Genomic DNA, 15,054 nt, shown 5'->3' on the forward strand with positions numbered 1-15,054 from the left:
AAATTAAAACCACTAGATGATATCACTTCATAACCTTTAGGATGGCTATAATCAAAAAGAACAGAAATAACAAATGTTGACAGAAGTGTGGAGAAAAGGGAACCCTAGTACGTTGCTGGTGGGAATGTACATTGGAATATTCAATATGGGAAATAGAATAGAGGTTCCTAAAGAAATTAAAAATAGAACCACCATATGACCCAGGAATCTCTATTATGGGTATATACTCAAAAAAAATGAAATCACCACCTCATAAAGATATCTATACTCCCACATTCATTGAAGCATTATTCACAATAGTGAAGAGATGGAAACAACTTCAGTGTTCATTGATGTATCAATGGATACAGAGAATGTCATATAGATCTGTCTGTAACATGAAATATTATTCAGCCTTGAAAAAGGAGATCCTGCCATTAGCCTCAACATGGATAGACCTGAAGAACGTTAAGTGAAATAAGCTGGACACATAAAGCAAAATATTACATGATCTCTCTTATGTATGGAATATTTTTTTAAATATCTAATATATAGAGTTAGAGATAAAAGATTAAAACTGTGATTACTAGGGGCAGGAAACAAAAGGAGGAAATGTAGAGAGGTAGGTCAAAGAATTCAAAGTAGCAGATATGTAGGATTAACAAGTCTACAGATTTAATGTACAATAAGAGGGCTATAATTTATAAAATTGTATTATATTTGGGACTTTTGTTAAATAAGTAGATATTAGCTGCTCTCATCACCAAAGAAATAATTATGTGATATGATAGATATGTTAGTTCAATACAATAACCATTTTACTATCTGTATGTATTCTATGACATCACGTTATAAACCTCAAAGATACACAATAGAATTTATTTTTAAAAAACATGTTTTATGGTTTAAGAGAATATTGGTCATAAAATTTTAATGTATGTTACATTGTTAAATATACTATAAGTAAAATTTAACATAATTAGAAAAACATATTACCTAAAATGTATTAAATGTTAACATTTATATTATTTGCTAAGTTTCTATTGCGAATTAGGCCTACTCAAGGGGAAAGTCTCTTCCTTTGATATCAATAGCTGTTGGTATTTTTTATAATAGACAATTCTACCACTCATTGTTTTAAATCTGACATTCCTCCTTAGGTTGGGTTTATTCCTAGCTAATGCGGGCAAGGGTGAATGAGTTATAGTCATTTAGCTCTGCTGTCAACTTTCTCAGTAATTAATGTGCTTAGTTTTATTTGAAAGAGCATTTAGAAATGCTATTTCACATTAAATGCCTTAGGGTTATGGTTTTTCTTTCTCACACAGATAGGCACAATTTCCATACAAGCTCAGGTAAAGAAGAAAGACATCGTGGCCCCTATTCAGTTTCCCAAAATTTCCCTCTTATACACAAATGACAAATAGACCATTCATGTTTGAAGGGCATAGTGGATACACAGTAGTTTTAATGAAGAATATAAGGAAATACGATGAACTGAAAATACAGGAAATTTCAAGAGTGCCAGAAGTCAGTCCTATTATCTGCTTTATTTTCTATATTATTTTCTGACAATATTTTCTTAAGTCTGATAAACTGTTATACTATTTCATTATTTTCATTTGTAAATATGCCAGTGGAAAAGGCAACACCTATTTCTAAGTGTTTCTTAGAATTATTTTTCCTTCCTTTGTTTGATTCATCTGAACCCATCACATGTTTAACATGTGCATGAAAAACACATTTTGTAAATGCTTTTCAAAGCTGTCCGAAGAATGTTTCCATCTAGTCACATTATCTTGTTTCTTGTTTTCAACATGCAGGGTGTGCTCTGTGCAACTCCCCTCATTTTTATCATTCCATCAGCCTGTTATCTGAAACTGTCTGAAGAACCAAGGACACACTCCGATAAGATTATGTCTTATGTCATGCTTCCCATTGGTGCTGCAGTGATGGTTTTTGGATTCGTCATGGCTATTACAAATCCTCAAGACTGCACCCACGGGCAGGAAATGTTCTACTGCTTTCCTGACAATTTCTCGCTCACAAATACCTCAGAGTCTCATATTCAGCAGACAACACAACTTTCTATTGTAAATATTAGTATCTTTCAATGAGTTGACGCTTAAAAAAATATGTATGTTTTCATAGACTTTAAAACATAACATTTACATGTTTTAGTCTGTATTTATATTATATAAAATTAGTATTTTGGCATTTTTCAAGACTTGGCTTTCATGACTCTTTAGTGCAATATCAAAGATAAAGAAAAGAAAAATTGAATGTATTTCACCTTTAACTGGAACAAAATAAGTGTTTTGTTCTAATGACTGCACTACACTAATGCTGATTGAAGAAGGGAGAGTGAAGCCTTTAGCATTTTCTGCCATCCCCCTTTTATTTAATATGCAAACCAGTATATTGTGTTCCAAAATAAGTAGGTGATTGTGGGTTGGAATTTTGTGTAGATGTCTTTTAGTCGGGGAGGGGGGGCATTTTATTTGTCCTTAAAAATCTGTGGAACTGAAGAGAAGGGAAACCCAAAACTATTGAAATGAAGACATATCCAAGAGCAAAGAGAACTCCATTATCGTTTCAGCAGCATCCCTTATTCAAAGGGAAGTGGATCCCTGGAGAAATGAGCACAGACCTCTCCTTGTGAGGAAGCCTGAATCATAAACTGGCTGTGAGGAGCAAGGTGAGTGAAGGATCAAAATCACCTCCCATCCTCTGCTGCTGTGGGAATACAACGGTAGCGCCATTCTAAAACAGAAAAAAAAAAAAAAAGTTTTCTGTGGCAAGAACCTAAGAGACTGGTGATATGGACCTGTTGAATTTTCAGTGCTGTCAGGAATATACAATGGGAAGCTGAACTTTGAAACTAGAAACGTGTAAGAAGAATCAGGGCTACCGAAGAAGCTTTCTCAGTCCACTGGGGGTTCCTCAGAGAGATTTCTGGGAGCTCTTGTTGACTGGGTCTTTGGGAGCAGATAGTGAGATGGAGTTTATCATAAGTAATGGGAGAGAGGGGAAAGCAGGATTGGTAGGGAGAGGTAGAACTGCAAGGCAGGCTGACCTCAGCCAACTCCACAGGGAAGCTGGTGCGTACATGACCCATCAGAGTTGTCCCTGTTCGGGGGTAATAACCCGGTTTTGATACTGCTGCCTCCATCAGTCATTGAATGTGAGCATCTGGAGAAGGGTGAGTTCTTGGGCTAGGCAGCTTTTTGCAGCAGAGCAAACCCTAAAGGAACTGAGAGCTGGAGGTGGTCTACTGATAGCTTGGTCACTACATGCTTCCTTACAGGGGTATCTGGGACACACAGCTGTGCCCACCACAGATGCCCTCAGTTTACCGAGGATTTTAAAATGATTTTTTAATGAGGATTTTGTGTCTTTGTATCTATGACAGTCTTTAAAAAGTAACATGAAAATTTGGGGCCATCTGGATGACTTCCTTATATAGAGTATCACCTAAGATTTCTATTTCATTTGTATTCCAACCAGGTTTTCCATCTGTGGTACTATATTAATTGTTACCCAATAACAAGAAACTATCACAAGCAGAGTTAATACATATATGATAAGTTCATACAAATCAAATGCAAAAAACCTACAGGAAGTGTGTAAAGGGTAGGTTCATAGTAGTTTGAATAAAGTGGCAAGAGCTGAGTCATTGTGTGACTCATAGTGAGAAAGGCCTATTGAACACAAAGGAGGATGCATTTTAGCAGGTAGAACCATGCTCAGGGTTTTAGTGGTGATTTGTTTTTTCAATAAAATATTATCCTTGCCACTAAATTAATTTAAATTCTGTTGAGTAACTTTTCTGTATTTAACTTATAAATTTGTTTTTTATAGTTAAGGGTCATAGTATAAGCAGTTTGTGCCTGTTTTTAGATTGGTACGTGTTTAGGTAAAGTATAATAAAAATGCTTTCATTCCATGTAAGAAATGAGGAAATGTAAGCAAGTTTTGCCACAGTCTGTCCTTACATTGCTCCAGACTGACAAACACTGACCTACATAGTTATTAAATAAAGTCATGAGGGATGAGATCTCTAAACATGTACAAAGAAAAGTATGTCAAGGATAACATAATTTAGCACGTAACCATCTCTTATCTTGTACTTCAGTGTTGCTTCATACTCTTCAAGTAGATGAAAGCTCCTGGTAGGAAGGGAGCGCAGCATTAGTACCTAATAAATATGTATTGGTTTGTTTGTTTTTAATCAACTATAGAACAAGACTGCTTATGACCCAGTTATTAGCTGCATGGATTACCGACATCTTTCCAATTATAATTGAATAAATCCTGGGAACTCACATTTATTTTGCAAGAATACTTGTATGCTTATTTTGCCACCATGCATAACTACAAGAACCCCACCCCCCATCTATTTTCTGCCTCAGTTCAATAAGAGATTCCCCTGAAAATCTTTCCATCCCTGCCACTTGTTGCCCCTAACAAAGCAACTTGAAGGTTTTAAACCAGTTTTTGAAGCTGTCACTACACTTAAATGTATAAAGTGCTTCTTAACTTTCAAAAGGTGGTGGTAGGCAGGAACCATATCTTTACACACAAATGAGAAAATCTAGCAATACACTTCCTTTAAGGATATAAGTTGGATAGCATCTGTGTAATTTAGAAATTGAGTCATTGTTCACTTATTATAGAGTCTTTATTATCAACACTAACTTGAACCATCTTCAAATATCAGAATGGGTAAACTGTCTATGACCATACCACCCTGAACACACCAGATCTCATCTGATCTTGGAAGCTGAGCATGGTCTGGCCTGGTTAATACTTGGATGGGAGAACAGGTAAACTGCCTTGCCTGGACTATTTCCAGTGACGCCAAACAATAATTGTTGCCTCTTGTCTTTCTTAAACGGAGACTGCATCCATTTTACCCAACTAAGAAGTTTTCAGTTAGTCCTCTGCTGAAGTCATACTATATACATCTACTTAATTAAAGATATATTTATTGAACAGAACAGGTCTCCTCCTGGTTTATGTGCTGTAGCCTTGCTTAGGAAAGGAATTATACCCTGTCTTTTAATTAGGGGTGGCTATTGACTGGAGCAAGTGTTGTCGGGTTGTCCAAGAGTGGCCCAAGCATGAATCAATGAGTGACCATGAGTGAACTCATGGTCACTCATCAGTGAGGGTACCCGTGAATGCTTTACTAACTGTGGCAAGGATAATAATTTGCTACCTCAATAGAATCAGTGCTCTTAAGAATTTATGCTTATTCTAAAAAATGTGTAAAGAATTTGCCATGATAGCAGAGCAAGTATGTAGAGTGGACCAGAGATGCTGTGAGCTAGAGAACACATAGACCAGGAGAGAAAAAAAAGAGCCCAGTCTTTGTCTAGAGTAGTGGCTTTTAAACTTGAACATGTGTTGGAATCACCCAGAGGCCTTGTTGAAACACAGATTGCTGGGCTTCACTCCCACAGTTTTTGATTCAGTACTTGGAGTGGGGCCTCAGAATTTGTTTTTCTGAAAAGTTTCCAGGTGATGCTGCTGCTGCTGCTGCTGGCTCAGGGATCACGTTTGAAAAAGGTTGGAAGTTGGACATAAGAAAGTGCTAGATGGAGCCATTTATTTAGAGGCTGGGACACAATACAAGCAAGATGTAGGAATACCATGCTAGATCTCAGGGAAGAAAATGAGACTGGAGATGTAGGAGGGAGAGCAATTGGTACATATTAAATGTGTTATACTTTGCCTCTTTGAAAAATCATTTAGAGACACAGTGAGAAGAGGAGAAACCAAGACAATGATATTAGTGAAGAGCAATGACAAAGGACATGGGAGGAGAATGAACACGGGAGAAAATAGAGATTACAATCCAAAATCAACACACCTATGCTGGTTAAGCTACAGGCCTGGTTCTGAGCCTGCCAGCACTCAGGGAAGGTTGTCTGAACTTTATGGCTACCATTATGAGAAGGAAGAAAATATATCAGTTTCTCAAAAGAACATCAAGTTTCCCAAGGACTAAACTCTCAGCAGAATGGCTTACTTGGAAAATTACATAGGGAACATGAGTAAAACTGGGTTATGAACGATAACATCATTCAGATAAAGAATTTATGTGGTTGTCTTTTATAAGACACTTTTTCATTCCATTAATCTTTGCTCATTGATAATAAAGATTATGAATACATTTAGCTTTGGCATTTTTATGATAGTATTCATGTATGGTAATATGTAAATGCTCCATTAAAACAAAAACAAACAAAAAACCAGATTTATTCTGTTCTTCATTTCTAACTCTCACTTGATTCTGGTCCTTACCAAATGATATGATTTGGCTGTGTCCCCACCCAAATCTCATCTTGAACTGTAGCTTCCATAATTGCCGTGTGTTGTGGGAGGGACCCAGTGGGAGATAATTGAATCACGGGGGCAGATTCCCCCATACTGCTCTCATGGTAGTGAATAAGACTGACAAGAGCTGATGGTTTTATCAGGGGTTTCTGCTTTCACTTGGCTCTCATTCTTCTCTCTTGTCTGCCACCATGTAAGACATGCCTTTCATCTTCTGCCATGATTGTGGGGCCTCCCCAGCCACATAGAACCATAATGTGAGTCCATTAAACCTCTTTTTCTTTGTAAATTAGCCAGTCTCGGGCGTGTATTACCAACAGCATGAAAATGGACTAATACGCTAACTCACACACTAACTAATGCTATGGCCGCTTACCTGAGCATACTGCCTTCAGACTCCTCCTGCCAAGATAATTTATGTATCACTTCAAGAATCTTCTTATTAAACAAATGCTTTGATAACTAATGCTTTCTGACCACTTGCTTGCTCAAAAGCTTTCCATGAAACTCTTATGCTTATAGAATGATGTACTCGCTCCGCAGTCTCTACTCAAAGCTTTTCTAATATGTCCTCAACATGCTATTTTGGTCTTATCACTCATGACTGCAGGAAGGAACAATTTATTCTAACGTAACTAAAACATTTCTTTACCCTAAAAATGCTCTGTACACCTTTAACTTTTACCCCTGAATTCTTATCATTCTTTCATCTGAAATGTCCAATACCCCCATCAAAATTCTATCAATACTCCTGTCATTCCTGACAACTCTAACTGCAAATTAGTTCTTCCTGCTCTGGAATTCTTGTAGTACTGTTATACGAAGGAACCTTGTCTGGCCAATCAGTCTAAAAATTCCTGGAGAACAAAGAGTGTGTCTTAAAGCCTCTTTTTATTCTTCATAGCCTATAGTGTGGCACCTTGGAATGTAGTAAATGTAGCAAACACTTAAGTATTTGATGTGAGATTTATGGTATAAAAGAGAAGACGGTTAATTGCACCTCTAGCCACACAAATTATTTTATTGGATATTTTCAGCTATAATGATTCTCATTCAGTAAAGTAGCAATGTGACGTGATCATTCATCCAACATGCCAGCTTAGATAATTAAATTCGGTTATTTGTTTTTCTTTACTATGCATAGACCCTTCAGAGAAGTTACTTGAAATATTCTTAAAACCACTCAAGTACACACCAGTCTGCACATATTTTTTTCACTTTTCTGTCACTAAATAAACATGTACCTGTAGTTGTCTTAATTATAAGCTCCTTGACACCTGAGACAATGTCATAGTTTTATTTTTTGCCAGTGTATTCTCATATGTCTTATTTAAGATGCTTGATAAACATTTAATGACTTGAATTTATCTAATTTATGTGTATTTAATACCTTTTAATTTATACCCTAGCAGGAAAACCTATATTAATCCCCTTCACTTAATATTATTTCAAAAGAAACAAAGGGTCAAAACTTTAAACCCAAATGCATTTATTGTTTAGGTACAATCATCACCTTGCTTAACTTCAGCAGACAACTCAGTAATTTAATATAGCGCTGAGAAGAGGCAGTTTAAGAACAATTTAAGAGAAACACCTCAAGCTATATCTCAGCTTGCAGTTTAAATTTTCAAAGACTTTGGAAACATATTTCCAAGCCCCAGTGGCAGTGATATATTTGTCATTTTCAAAATTTTGTTTTGCCAGAGGATAGCAAGGCCAGTTCCAGAAAAAGGAATTCAGTTCGGGCTTCTTATAGTCAAGTCCCATCACATAACAACATTGTTCTTTAAATCTTTAGGTGCTGGAAGATAAAACGATGAAGTATCTTCTAAGAAAAAGGAAAAATTATTTTATTTCAGGAAGGCAGTCTTTGAGTGATTCATAACTTTTCTAACAAAATTTAGCCTTCTTGTAAAGTCTTAAGAATTGTCTAAGCTACAGTTTTTAACTACTGTGTCCCTACGTGAATGACGTAGAGTGGAAATTGAGTAATATGACCTTGGGTTTTACATGCTCTATGTCTCAAAGCATTTCAAAATAAATTTAGATTTTTTTTTTAAAGCTATAAATATAGACGAGGGAAAGGAAATAAGCTTAAACATTTAGAAAAACAGGGCTTAGAAAATCCTAGGACTTTGTAGGGGCTACTCAATTGTACAAACATAGTGGGAGATGTTCCATATTCTAGAAGACAGCCTGACCTTTCAAAGTAGACATTTCTTAAAAGAAAATAAGCAATTTAAAAAAATGTTAGCTTCAGGTGCAGAGTTTCCTAGGAGCAAGCAATTTTATATGTGAAACGTAAATGTCAGCTGTGGACATGTCCCTTCCACAATTCAAAGCCTACTCCATAGTTCCTGCAAATTCTTCGGGCTTTCTTTCTCATATGTCCTTATGCTGCCATAAACCATTACTCTTTTGTTCCGTATCTGTAAAGCTCCATAATATTTTAGATGCAAAACACAATCCTTTCATCATTTCCATGAAAATCCATTTACATCATGCAGTGTGTAAATGTTTTGATACTGTTGTTGCATCTCTTGAAGATTTAGAATGGTTGCAAGGAAGGGTCATATCCCAGAGAAAGGCCTTCCACCAGTTCTCAGACATCCCTGTCTGAGCTCCTCCTCTCCTCCTCTCATGTTGCATCTCCTTCTCCGAATTAACAAGGAATATTTCCCTCTAACTTCCTCAGGGAGGTCCCAGCACCTCCAGACTTCTAGGAGACCCACTATACCCCCTCAAAAAACAAACAAACAAAAACCTTTACCCCACACCTTATCATTGTTTTAATCCCAACACAAATGCTAATCACTTTCTAAAAAAAAAAATCACAGCTGGGCACGGTGGCTGACGCTTGTAATCCCAACACTTTGGGAGGCTGAGGCAGGTGGATCACCTGAGGTCAGGAGTTTGAGACCAGCCTGGCCAACATGGTGAAACGTGATCTCTACTAAAAATACAAAAATTAGCCGGGCGTGGTGGCAGGCGCCTGTAATCCCAGGTACTCAGGAGGCTGAGGCAGGAGAATCCCTTGAACCCCAGAGACAGAGGTTTTGGTGAGCTGAGATCGTGCCACTGCACTCCAGCCTGGGCGACAGAGTGAGACTCCATCTCAAAAATAAATAAATAAATAAATAAACAAACAAATCACATGGAAGCTATCAATACAAATATGTTTTCCATTCCCTTACACGTATGTACTCTGTCGTTTATATTCTGAATTACATTTCTGGTCACTTTGTTCTCCGTGAAAAGAGAAGCCCAGAAAAGTTCTGCCTTGCATAAAACTAAAACTTGGGTTAATGGCTTTAAATAGAAACCGTCCCATCCAGTTGGGTAACAGGGTTGACCAGCTCCCACTGTGGTTTCCCGATGCAGTGAAGCCACGTGGCTTAAAGCTGTGCTCTGACAGATCTATTGAGCTTATCTTTAGCCAGTGTTATTTTTCACCCCAACACTGTACTGTTCTCCAAACAACAGCTGTGTGTCTGCCTACTTCGTTTGCCCTCTGGATAAATCTAGCCTTTTAGAATTAGATTAGAGCAGGCCCAGCTGTAGTGGGTGGATAATCATCTGCTTTATGAGTGAGGGGAATTTGAAAAGCCTACATGTTTTCTCAAATATCATCTATGGAATGATACTATGGTGTCTGACACATTGTTGATGGCTTTTTAGTATTCAAAGTAGGAACATCCATTAACACTGGAGCATAATTAGAGGATCTAGATGAAGAATTAGAAAGTGTAATTCTAAGAGAATGAGAATGCCGCCCTCCCAACTTCTCTCTACTTTCCTAAATTCCGGTAGAGTATAAGATTCTGTCCAAATACCTCCTACTCTAAGAGGTTTCCCAGCCTTCAACAGCAGACGATAACTTTTCTTCCTCTGTAACCTGTAAGTGTATGTCTTGCTAGAAGGAGTCATCCATTATAAATAAGAACTTTCTAACAATTAGAGCTGACCAGTGTTGGTACAAACTACTCTGGGTCTTAATGAACCCTCTGTTCCTGGAACAAATTAAACAAAGTTTTGACAAACAATTGCCCGCAATGTGCTGGATAAGAATTGAACTTGATGATTTTTAAGTTCTCCTCTCATGCTGAGTTTCTAGGTACTGCCTTGTGTTTTCTGTTGAAATAAAATACAGCTGTTATGGAACACCCTTAATATTTACTTTTGCATGTCTTTTATAGAGAGAGGCCACTCATTTCTTTTCCATGTTGAGACCACCTTGTACAAAATAAGTGTTCAAGAAAATAGATGGATTGGACAACGCCAGATGATTTTTGAAGGGGTCTTAAGAAAGGGAAGGGAGGACAACCTGGAGACAATAAAGCAGATATACAGCAGTGCCATGAAGCACCGGATTTCCAGCATTTAGGACCCCAGGAAGCATGGGATTTCACAGGGAGCTAGAGACACCCTACAACAACTTCATGTTTATTTTACCACTGGGCCTATCCATGTGCTAGAATTTTTGTTGCCACTGCTGAGAAGCATGCAAGACTTGCTCTTATTCTCTTCCTCCTTGTCATAATTCCTGCTTTCTTCCTTAAGGAAAGGATCATTTGCAGGAAACGTTAAAGAAACTGTTTAACAATTGTGGCAAATAGATCTGCAAATTCTGTAATTGCTCCATTTGAATGGAGAAGGTTTACTAAATGCAGAATGAACCCTAACCACAGATAAAAACAAATGCATCCAACCCACAACTGGGTGCACAAATGTGCGGCATCTACTGGTGATTAAGAGCTTGGAGGTGGTTGTACTGCTTTATCCCAAAAAGTATAGTCTGTGGACCAAAAGTATTGGCATGACCTGGGGTCTTTTTAAAAATACAGAATCTCAAGCCTTGCCTCAAACCTACTGAACCAGAATCTGCATCTTAATAGGAGCCACAGGTCACTCATGTGCACAGTCAAGTTTGAGAAGCACTAGCATAAAAGAGACCTTGTCCCTCGGGAGCAGGACCTATCAGAATCAGCTAGGAAACAGTTAAATAAGCAGTCACTTATTGGAGAGTCTATTACGCCCACACTGGGGCTTTTGTCACGCATGAGAATGAGGGGTAACCTTTCAGGAACCTGGGGAAGAAAAAAGGTTCTTGGCTATAACACTTAAGCCCATTTGTATCTGTTCTACCTGTATTCATGTGGTCAAAAACATTTTTTTCCAATTTAGCCAGGCAGAGTGGCATGCACTTGTGGTCCCAGCTACTCAGGAGGCTGAAGTGGAAGGATTGCTTGAGGCCAGGAGTTTGAGATCAGCTTGGGCAACATTATGAACCATGCCCCACCCCATCTCTACAAAAAAGTATTCAAAAATTAGCTGAGTGTGGTGGCTCAAGCCTGTGGGCCTAGCTACTCACGAGGGTGAGGCAGTAGGAACACCTGAGCCTGAGAGACTGAGCCTGCAATGAGCTGTGATCACACCACTGCACTCCAGCTTTGACAACAGAGCAAGACCTTATCTCAAAAAGATAAAATAAAACTTTTTTTTGCCATCATTGCCTAAAATTGAAACACACCATCCATACCTTTTATTTAGGTCACACTGGCAAATTCTTTTTAACTATGGTAGAAATAATGCTACAAATGAAGAAAGCTTAAAGACAACCTGTTGATTTCTAGTTTGTATTTTAAAAACCCTAATGAATAAGTCAGTTAGAAAGTTTTCAGGATGGGAATATGCTTTGAATTTAGAGTAGTCATATCTGTTATCAAACAAATAGGAGATGGGCTGTGGACAGGGTAATCATTGCAATAAACATTTAAAGCCTGAATATACTACTTACTTTGAATGCAAAAAGAGGATAATTTAATAGTTAAATATATGAGAGTCACAAAAATTACTCTAAAATTTATGTTGCTTCTAGATTAAGTGGTTGACTAAATATAAAATATTCAATATCATAAGACATACTCTCCAAGTTGACTGAAAAGCCACTTAAAATACATTTTGACTTTAATAATAATGAACATGCAATTATTTTGGTGACATTAATAGCTTAATAAAAAATATAATCTATTTATAAGCAAGCAGTAACTGCATCACATAATTTAATTTAAATTTAGTGAGGTTCTGGTGTTCAGGGAAAGGGGAATATTCCTCATTCTAACCTCAAGAACTTTTGATAATAAGGGGAATCACAACAAAAATGTCCTTAAAAAAGAGAAAATCCTGCCTTTTGCAAACGTGGATAAACCTGGAGAACATTATGCTAAGTGAAATGAGCCAGACACAGAAAGACAAATACTGCATGATCTCACTTATATGTAGAATCCAAAAACTCATAAAAGTCAAGAGTAGAATGGTGATTGCCAGGGGCTGGGAGGGGTGTGTTGGCAAAAATGTTGGTCAAAGGGTAAAAAGTTTCAGTTATGCAGGATAAATAAGTTTTAGAGATCTAATGTATACCATACTGGCTATAGTTCATATCAGATTGTATACTAGAAATTTGCTAAGAGACCTTAAGTATTTTCACTAACATGAAAAACAAAAAATAAGTAACTATCTGAGGTAATGAATACGTTAATTAGCTCAATTATGGTAATTATTTCACAATATATACAGACATGAAAATGTCTTGCTGTTCATCTTAAATATATAACATTTTTGTTTGTCAATTGTGCCTGAATAAAGCTGGGGGAAAAGGAAGTAAGCCCAAAGAAGTTACATCTAGATGAAGGCCAGTTGGTTTCCTAAGTCCCGATTGTGACAGAACATGAGATCCAAAGTTCCAAGGCTGAATCTGAATTTCGTCACTGTTTATGTAAGCAAACGATATGAGCTTTTTGATCTTCCTTTCCTCATCTTTAAAGTGAAGAAATTATCATATGCTAGGTTTCTGTGAGAGTTTTTCTTATGTTTATTGATCATTTGAATTATTTTATATACTGTATTTTACTTATTTTCTCCCAGTGGGTCTTGGTTTTTTCCTTGATGAATTAATAGTATTATGCCATTATGAATAATTTAATATTAATTAAAATAAATTTTGTATTTGTCTTTTAATTTTATTTTTTACTTAATGAAGTTTTTCATTTTACATGGTCAAATTTTTTTTTATCTAAGAGCTTTTAGTAATTTTTGTAAAAGTCATTTTTCAACTCGAGTAGATATTTTACACTTATTGTCTCCTATTTTTTAATTAATCACAGTTTATGTTTGTCTTATTTTATTAAAAATTATAAAATGCACATTATAAGTAAAACATAATAACATAAATATTAAAAAGTTAGCACACTTCATATTTTGGTTTATTACCCTACAGTCATTTTTCTATGCATATTGTCACTAGATTGAGGTAATACTATATAGAGGTTTTGGGTCCATTTTTTGACTATCATATTACGAGCATTTCCTCTGCCATTAAAATTCTTCAAGGCAGACCTGATTTTTAACAGCTGCAGAACATTCCACTTTTCCTATGTTCCATAATCATTTTGCTATTGTTCTGTTTTTAGGGTATTCCTCATTTGTGTTATAAATAAACTTAATGAACATTCTTTCATGTGAATCTTTTTACCATATTTCATGTTATTCTTAATACAATTTTTTAAAAATAGAATTACTGAATTAGAGAATATAAAAATTTTAAGGCTCTTCCTTTTTTGTGCTGTAAACTCAAAATCGAGGTAAACTATACTAATTTAAAATGTCACTAGTATACATGAAGGTCCATTTGCCACACATCAACAGTGAATATTACCATCCAAAAATATTAAGTATCAGGCAAGATCTGTTCCAAATGGATTTAAAGCATAATGTTTTGACTCTGTATTCCTAGAGACATACTTTAAGGGGGAAAAGGACCTTTTTTAAAACAACAAAAACAAACACCATTTTCTGTAACCTTATTGTTGGCACCTGTGGTGTTGTAGGCATTGTATTCCATGGTTGCTACGTGAGCATATGGTTCAAGGCAAAGGAGTAATTATAATGGTGTCCTTAAAAATCAAGATTTTGGACATGGCATAAAGGAGATGCAGATATAACATCAATAAATTTTGTAGGCTGTGCGAGATGGCCCGTGCCTGTAATTGCAACACTTTGGGAGGCTGAGGCAGGCGGGTCACTTCAGCCCAGGAGTTCAAGACCATCCTGGGCACCATGGCAAAAACCCATCTCCACAAAAAATACAAAAACTAGCCAGGTGTAGTGGCATGCACCTGCAGTGCCAGCTACTCAGGAGGCTGAGGTGGGAGGATCCTTTGAGCCCAGGAGGTTGAGGCTTCAGTGAGCAGTGATTACACTACTTCACTCAAGTCTGAGTGATGGAGAAAGACCCTCCTCAAAAATAAATAAATAAATATATAAAATACATACATAACATTTGGTAAAATTCCTGTCATCTTAAAATTGAACAGGAAATATGCGTATGAATTCAAAAATGTTTTATCTCCAAAAATTTAAAAAACATATTTCCTTGTTCTATAAACTGCAATGACTGAGAAACAATGACCAATGCATAATACAATGAACACAGCAATGCCAATATTGTGGTCTCCAAATGCCTTTCCCACTGAAAAGAACCAGGGCTCTTTGGAGAAGTGGTTCCTTGTAGGAGTGGGACAGAAAAGTTACAAGATAAAAATGGAGCATCATTCGGTGGTAGAAAACAAAGAGGCAGAAGTATCGAAATTACTTGCAAGTCATCTTGGAGCGGTCTGTTTCCATTAGTCAAAGATGGGACAATATGAGCATCAATCAGAATAGTAACACTAGTGG

At 36.7% G+C, this 15,054-nt stretch overlaps 1 protein-coding gene across 6 annotated transcripts in view; it reads left to right on the plus strand.

Moving 5' to 3' along the window:
• Positions 1 to 2,264, plus strand: part of SLC38A11 (solute carrier family 38 member 11) — a 56,359-nt gene extending 54,095 nt beyond the window's left edge. For 5 of the 6 annotated variants that reach the window (XM_010365311.2, XM_030916669.1, XM_030916667.1 and 2 more), the window contains one exon: positions 1,803 to 2,199. In XM_010365311.2, coding sequence (XP_010363613.1) covers positions 1,803 to 2,096 — 294 coding nt within the window. In that variant the 3' untranslated portion in view covers positions 2,097 to 2,199. Of the gene's footprint in view, positions 1 to 1,802 lie in introns of all 6 variants that reach the window. The other variant, XM_030916668.1, reaches the window with a different exon arrangement.
• The last annotated feature ends 12,790 nt before the right edge of the window (positions 2,265 to 15,054 follow it).

This window comes from Rhinopithecus roxellana, chromosome 14, assembly GCF_007565055.1.
Source record: "Rhinopithecus roxellana isolate Shanxi Qingling chromosome 14, ASM756505v1, whole genome shotgun sequence".
Classification (NCBI taxonomy): domain Eukaryota; kingdom Metazoa; phylum Chordata; class Mammalia; order Primates; family Cercopithecidae; genus Rhinopithecus; species Rhinopithecus roxellana.